Source organism: Belonocnema kinseyi, chromosome 5 (genome assembly GCF_010883055.1).
Source record: "Belonocnema kinseyi isolate 2016_QV_RU_SX_M_011 chromosome 5, B_treatae_v1, whole genome shotgun sequence".
Taxonomy (NCBI): Eukaryota; Metazoa; Arthropoda; class Insecta; order Hymenoptera; family Cynipidae; genus Belonocnema; species Belonocnema kinseyi.
This window is the reverse complement of record NC_046661.1, coordinates 147,724,282-147,732,761: the sequence shown is the minus strand read 5'-3', so window position 1 is coordinate 147,732,761 and position 8,480 is coordinate 147,724,282. Positions and strand designations below refer to the sequence as shown.

Genomic DNA, 8,480 nt, shown 5'->3' with positions numbered 1-8,480 from the left:
TCATTTTTCTTAACGAACAATTTTTTTTTCAATTGGTTATAAAAACACGTAAACTCAGAAGATGTGGACTGTGACTGCACCATATATTTAGTCGGGAGTGGTTCTGACTGAAAACAGATGATTTGGATCGATTCGCGCGCCATCTGTTGGTCATTCTAAGGACTTATTGATACTTACTGAAGTCAATAAAAGTTTCTTCATATTTTTAAATGTTGCTCAATTCATTTTAATTTTTTGTCAATTCGCCTTGAATTTTTTTTCTGAATTTCATCGAATTCTGCACGTTTACCTTAAATGCCTCTAAATTGATTTCAAGTTCACGAAAAGCAATGAAGTTTTTTTTGTTAAAGAAAATTTGTCTAATAATTTGATTTCTTTTGAATTTAACTTGAATTTTTTTTTCAAATCTGATATATTTATCCTGAATTCGTTATATTTTGAGCCCGAGAAAGTACCCTATGCTTGAATGAATGGAATTTTACTTTTTTACAGAATCATTTACCTGCGATTCTTGAAATGGTAGGAATTTCTAAAATAGTTTTTGGAAATGCGCAAGAAATGAAAATGCTGGCTTTTTCACTGAACATCCATTACGAAGATGCTGCACATATTCCATTTTATTTAAATAGTATCAACAAAGTTACGGTCAGCATTTCGAGTTCAGAGTCGAAGGACTGGCTCTCCACCGATGGAATTTTTGTAATGACTCAGGGTGGACAGGGCCCTGCGATTGCTGTCTGGGGCCACGGACAATCTGTTCAGGTAATTTTGATAATTACATATTTTATTTTTATTTTCACCTAATTCATGAAATATATTTTTTGTTAAAAAAATTCATTTTTAAGACCAAACAAAAATTCCTTTACGGAAGATTAATTTCCTACCAAACATGACGAATTTTTAACAAAATAGTTGAATTTTCTACCAGAAGATTGTATCTCTGCCAAAAAGAAGAATTTTCTATTTTCTAAAGTTTGTTAACTAAATAGTGGAATTTCAAAACTCAAAAGATATAAATTATTAACAAAAAATAGTGTTCAATTTTCATTTGAGAGAATTAATTTTCAATGACAATTCTTTCAATCTACACAACAGTTTAATTTTCTACCAAATACTTCAATTTTTTAGTAAAGAGTTGAATTTTCAATCCGGGTATATGAATTTTCAACAAAGTATTCAAATTTTCTACCAAAAAATATTAATTTTCGACGAAAAATATTTTTATTTTTATTGAAAAACTTTTTTCACATAAAAAAATTAATTTTATAGAATCAAATGGTCGAATTTTGAAACCAAAATAGTAAAATTTGATTCCAAAAACTTGAATTTGAAATAAGCAAGGTTACTTTTCTACAGAAACAGACGAATTTTCAACAAAATGCGTACATTTTTAGCCAAAAGTTGAATTTTTAACAAATAACATTTTTCATCTAAATAGTTTGAAAAATAAATGTGATGCTAGTTTCTAAAAAAAATTAAACTAAATAGTGTCATTTTTTAATTAATGATGATAAATTTGTAATAAAAAATATTACAGTTAAATTCCCATTTAAGAGTATTAATTTTCAATTTAAAAAAAGAACGCATTTTTTACGTAACATTTTCGGTTTATACCAAATAGTTGAATTTTCTACTATAGTGTTAAATTTTTAAGCGGAAAAGACGATTTTTTTTACAAATTAGTGGAATTTTCAAGCCTAGAATATGAATTTTCTATAAAAAAGTTAATTTTCAACCAACAAGTTGAACGTTTAACAAAACAGTTGAATTTTCAGTTAAAACATTAATTTTTAACAAAAAAACAAGCGATATTTCAACTTACATAATGTATATTTAACCAAGTATTTGAATTGTCAACCAAAAAATTTATTTTCTACCGAAAAGATGATTTTGAACAATTTACATAAATTTTAAACCATATATTTAAATTTTCTACAAAAGAGTTGAATTTTCAAATTTTCAACAAAAAAGTTAACAAAATTGTTGAATTTTGTATAAAGGAATTTAATTTTGAACTAAATAATAACAATTTTAACCAAAAATTATAAATTCTTAACCGCGTCTGAAACTTGTAATTATTAAATTTGAAAATCATGAAAAATCATTTATAGTAATTAAGTAATGAATTCATAGTAATAATTAATACAAATTATAAGAAAGTATGTATTTTGAATTAAAGAACTACTATTTATTTTTTATTAAATAGCTAAATTTACCATTTAACAAAATATATGAATTTTCAATCTAAAACTTGAATTTTCAACAAATGAAATTAATTTTTTTCCCAAAAAGGATACTTTTAAACAAAGTACATCAATTTTCGTCAAAATATTTAAAATTTTAACTTATACAGTGAGGATAAAGTTTCAACAAAAAATGGCTTTTCAACCCAGAAAATTAATTTTCTATCAAAACAGATGAATTTCTGACTTATTCAATATACAGGATACATTTTTAATAATTACGTGATTTTTTTTACATATTTATTCAATTTTAAAACCAAAAGATTGAATCATCTACATAAATGTTAAATTTTAAATCAAATAGTTTAATTTTGTACCAAATTGTTAAATTTTTAATCCAAAAAGATAAATGTTCTGCAAAGTAGTAGAATTTTTAACATAAAAGTTCATTCAAAAGCAAATAGTTAAACTTTTAACTATAATAATGAATCTTTAATAAAAAAAATTATTTTGTTTACAAAGTAGTTCAATTTTAAGTCAAATAATCGACTTTTAAACCAAAAAAGATGAATTTTCAACGAAGCATGTCACATTTGATATTTCGACCAAAAAATTGCAATTTTAACCCAAAAGGATACATTTCTAACCGAAAAGATTAAATCTTTGCCAAATTCAAATTTCAACCGTAAAGAGGAACTTTCCATTTGAAAAATAAATTTATAACAAAGTAGCTGAATTTTTGATAAAAAGATAACTTTTTAATAATATAGTTTGCATTTTCAACAAAAAAATTAAATTTTGAATCAAATAATAGCCCCTTCAAACTGTTTTTTTTCTGGTTTGTTTTTCTTAGATTCTCCTTTTTTCTTGAAATTCCCCTTTCTCTCCTATTCTCAAAAAACTTTCCCTTTTTCCATTTTCTCTTTAAATATGGGTCAAAATATATCTCAAGTGTGCTACTTTCAAATCGATAGTTCTATTTTAAATCAATTTATACAGTTTTCGATTCGTTTTTATATCAAAATAACCCCCCTAAAATTAAATTTTCAATCAAAAAGATGAATTTTCAACAAAATAGATCCAATATCAACTAAAAAAGTTTATTTTTCAATGAGTTTTTAATCAAAATAATAAAGCATCATTTTAAAAAAATAAAATTTTTAATATAATGGATGAACTTTAATCCAAGAAATAGAGGAACAATTAGATAATAAAATTATTTTGAATAAAATTATTGTGGCTATCATATTAAGTACAATATGAATCGGATTTTAATCTGAAATGATAAATGTTCATAAAAAAATGAATTTTTAATTAAGTGGTTCAACTTTCTACCAGGTGTAGTTATTTTTTTTATCAAAAAGATGAATTTTCTACTAAAAAAGAATAAGGTGGTTTAATTTGTCAATTAAGCATCGATAAATTTTCAATCAGAAAAATGAATCTTCATCCAAAAATATTGTTTTTTAAGAGAGTGGTTAAGTATTCAATCAACTAGTTGAATTTTCAATAAAAACATGTGAATTTCAAAAAAAAATTGAATAGTCAAATTATCATTGAAAAGATTAGTTCTTAATAAAAAAAAAATAATTTTCAACCAAAAAATTAATTTTCCCAAGAAAAATATGAATTTTTAATTGAAATAATGAAGCTTTAACACAAAAACTGAATTTTTAATAAAATAGTTTAACCTTTAACAAAGTATAGTGAAATTTTCAACCAAGAAGATTAATTTTCTACCAAAAAAGTATTTTTTAAACAAATCGGTTCAAACATTGAACTTAGTAGTTGAATTTAAAACCAAAAAAGATAAATTTTTAATAAAAAAAATAGTTATTGGTATTTAAAAGAACGGAGATTTTTAATTTACATACTGACTACTAAATTTTTTAAATTGAAAATCCATCTTTTTTGGTTTAATATTCAACTTTGACTGTTTGAACTTTTGAACTACTGCAAAATACAATCATTTTGTCACCCAAACTCTCGGAAGAGATTATAGAATCTATTGGCACGTTGAAGTAATAAATTTTTTGCAAAAAATATTTAAGCGGAGTTATTTTGATATAAAATACGAAATTATTTAGTGTACCCCTTATTGAATAATTATTAAAGCAATTATAGCACTTTAATAAATTATTTATGAATAAGTAAAGTACATGTTTCAACTGCTGAAATATTAAAAATACTCTTAAAATTTTTTTGAATCCAAAACATTTTTTTCGAGCTATTTTTGATTTAGGTTTATTCACTAATGAGCAATAATAAAAAATTATGTAATTTAAAAATAAATTTGTTGCTCAATAAATTTTTTTTCTGTAAATGTGCAAAAACATGTCTATTTGGATTCACACTTTTGTCGTGATTTAAGGTTTTTAAGATTTCATTTTTTTTGCGATTTTGGAACGGTATAAACACCACGAAAAAATTGTCTCCCATGAACAAAAAATAATACCATGCTTCTTTGGTTCAATCTGAAGAAATTTCAGGTTCAAATCAATAAAAAAAATGTTTTTATACGAGGGGTGTTCAAAAAGTAAGTTTCCCTAGTCTGCCGTTTTGCTACAGCGCCATCTAGCGAGCTGGGACCGAACATAGTTTTATTTTAGGATATACCGATAAGAGCGGAACCGGTCTTGGCTGCGGAAAAAATTTTTTTCATCAGTACCGGCTCGTAAACGATGGAGCCACCTGTGAAAAACGTGTGCACTTGTGAGTTGCGTGCAGTTATTCGCTTTTTAACTACAAAAGGGCATAATGGCAACGGAATTCACACTGACAAATATCGATTTCAGGAGGCATTGAGTCCAAAATTCTGCCAATTGTAAAGCGCCTATCTGCCAAAATAATTTTTTCGACTACGTCATCTGTAATGGCGGTTTTTGCCTTCCTGCACGCTGCTCATCATGAACTTCTCCGCGTCCCTCGAGAAAATATGTACGCCACCGACGCACCATTTGCACACTCACGCATTTGTCACCATAAATATGCACTAATTCAGTGTGAATTTCGTTGCCATTAAGCCCTTTTGCAGTTAAAAAGCGAATAACTGCACGCAACTCACAAGTGGATACGTTTTTCACAGCTAGCTCCATGGTTTCCGAGCCGGTACTGATGAAAAAAATTTTTTCGGCAGCTAAGATCGGTTCCGCTCTTATCGGTATATCCTAAACTAAAACTGTGTTCGGTCCCAGCTCGCTAGATGGCGCTGGGGCGAAACGGCAGACTAGGGAAACTTACTTTTTGAACACCCCTCGTACATATTCAAAAAATTATTAATAGTAAATTTAAAAAGGAGAACAGAAGATATTAACAAATTTAAAAAAAAAATTGTTACTCTCTCGTGAAAAGTTCAGTTTTAAATTTATATTGAAGAAATAATCATAAGAACTATGTTAAACATATATAAATACTTTAATCGCAGAAATCATCAAACATTATTTAAAAATATAACATTTCATATAGAAAGATTGATTGTTGTTTTCGCCATGTAAAAATAAGTTGAATCTTCCCCCTATTTTTTTCCTTTTTCGTGCAAAAAACGTTATGAGAAAAATTTGTTTAATTTTCAATCGAATGATTTTCTTTAGGTTCCGCCAATAGTTCCTAAAGCTCCAATTGTAGATACAACCGGCGCTGGAGATGCACTCGTGGCCGGTTTTCTTGCTGGAATTTTGGCTCGTAAAGATCCAAAAACATGTCTTGAGTGGGGCTCGAAAATGGCATCGTTAATAATAACGAGGCTCGGCGTCACAATACCGAATGGAATACAGCCAGACTTTTTACAGTAATTATTTTTAAATCCATTAACCCACAGTAAAACAAGAATTGATCCTCATTTAGGGTGACCCCAAAAAACCCGCATAATATTCTTTTTTTTTTAATCCTTCACTCGCTAACCTTGTTCCATTTAGGGAAAAACGAATATTTTTATTTAATTCAAAAAATAAGTAATAAATAAATTTGTTCACTGAGTAGAAGAAATTTAGGGGAAAGGAGTTATAAAAAATAGAATTTTTCTGGGTCACCCTAATCCTCATTCTTCAAGAAATCTTTATTTGGAAAAGATTTCAAATTTTACTGAAAATCTGAATTAGTACAAAATAGAGGTATTATTTTCCTGTTATCCTAATAAGTGAGTTTAGCGATTTAAGTGTTGTTGTGCATTATTGTACATTATCGTTTCCGTAGGTAATTAATTAATAGGAATCCTTCTTTTTTGGGAACTGAATGATACAGTTTCAATAGAATAGGTCGTGATAATCGCCAGGAATTGAAACCATAGGGAAAAATAAGAAAATTAAAGAAAAAATAGAAAATTAAAAGAAGATATTTTAAATGCGTACCGTTTTTGTTGAAAATAGAATTTCAGTCAAAGTCTGGGACTCTTTCCTCCAATCATAGTCTTCAGTTTCAGTTCCTGGTTTAGCAGATAATTCCAGATGTACAAAAAACAATTGTGTATAGACAAAGTACTATTTTCTCTAACAAACTTCAGAGGTAAAAATAATTGATGTGCTTCAGATAAACTTTACAGCGATGATAAATTTATTGGATTATTGATTAAACAGGTCGTCAAAATTTCATAGATTTTAGATTGTTTTTAAGGAAATGAAGTGCAATTTACTTGTTAATAATAAATGTATTATTTAAAGTTGTTAAATATATATATTAAAAGGGTAGCCACCTTCTCGGGAGAATCGGGAGATCCGGGAGCAAGCCGGGAGAGAAATATGACTCCGGGAGATTTTCCGTATTTCATCATTCGCGCATTTTGTAATTCTTGAAATTTTCTAACTAGAAAGTATATAATTTTCAAAGTGTTTAGAATAATTACATTCTAAAGGATCGCTATGTTTCTCGCAGTATTTGAAATTCTGAAATTAGGAATCGTGAAAATGACAGTGACTTTTTATTTGACAGAATCACATCTTTTAGTAAAAAAAATCTACACAGTTGTTTTAAATGTCACTTGATTTATTAATAATGTATTTATCGTTTTTAAAAATTCAATAATTTAAGTTAAAATTATAGTTTTTAATGTGCAATTCTAACAAAATTTTCATCAAAAAAATGCCATTAATTTCAGTAAAATTTTAACGAATTGGGAGGAATTTAAGAGAAATCAGAAGAATTCGACGGAATTCATACAAAATCAAGTTGTATTAAAAAAAAAAAAACTATCAAATGAATTGAAAACATTTCAAAAATCAACTGAGTTCAGTAATTTTGAAATAAGTTTAGGAACATTAAAAGGGCAGTCAAAAGAATTTAATAAATTAACCAAAAAAATTGTAATCTATTAAAATGGGTAAATTTAAAAGCACTGAAAAGAATTCAAGATTGAAATTGTTTAAATAAATATCCTGAAAATACCTTAGAATCTTTTAAAATACCCTAAAATATTTCAATCTTTAAAATCCCTTTAAACTATTAAAATAAATTTAAAAATTCTGGGAATTTTTTAAAATTTCCTAAAATATTTCAAATTCTTTGATATAAAATATTTTAAAATCCCATCAAATAATTGAAATCCTCGTAAATATTATAAAATATCCTCATATCTTCTATTTCCTGTAAAATCGTTCCATATTTTCCGAAATTCTAGAAAATTATTCATCCTAAAATATTTTAAACGCTTTGAGATGCCTTTAAATTAAAAAAATTAATAAAAAATTCCTTCAAATTATTGAAATCTAATAAAATTTTTTTGGAATCTTTCAAAATACTCTGAAATATTGAAATATTTTTGAAACAATAAATAATAATTTTACGATTAAACGAACTTACCTGAAGTGAATTTCAATCGAAATTATGCAAATACGTCTCGTCCTCTAGATCAATTGTAGTAACGCTATTTGCTCGATCCAACTCACCGAATTTTAAAGCCGCGCGCGCAAAATCAATTCTCTACACATCCATTGGGGGTGCCCCTTTTTGCCACGTACTTATTACGCTTTTTGATATTTAAATCGCAAAATACAAGAGATAAGGGAAAAGAAAAGGGGGGGGGTTTAGTCTATTTGGACGAGACGTATTTGCATAATTTCGATTGAACTTCACTTCAGCTAAGTTCGTTTAATCATACAATTATGCTGCATAGTCTCGTCCTCTAGATCAATTGTAGTTGTTTATAGCATCAGATTTGCGATTTGAATCTCCACTTTATTTATAAGTTTGTACATTAGGGATTGAGAACGCTCGACGCAAAATCAAATGTCGTTTCCCGTAGTGGACGATTATAGAATTTAGCGAAAACATTTGAATTAGCAGTCCAACCTACTGCTTTGCGAATAA

At 27.3% G+C, this 8,480-nt stretch overlaps 1 protein-coding gene across 1 annotated transcript in view; it reads left to right on the top strand.

Moving 5' to 3' along the window:
* LOC117172687 (adenosine kinase-like) overlaps window positions 1-7,208 on the top strand; it is a 21,616-nt gene extending 14,408 nt beyond the window's left edge. Inside the window, exons 4-5 of the mRNA XM_033360826.1 lie at window positions 493-762; window positions 5,774-7,208. Of these exons, the coding sequence (XP_033216717.1) occupies window positions 493-762; window positions 5,774-5,974 (471 nt within the window). The 3' untranslated portion in view covers window positions 5,975-7,208. The remainder of the gene's footprint in view (window positions 1-492; window positions 763-5,773) is intronic.
* The last annotated feature ends 1,272 nt before the right edge of the window (window positions 7,209-8,480 follow it).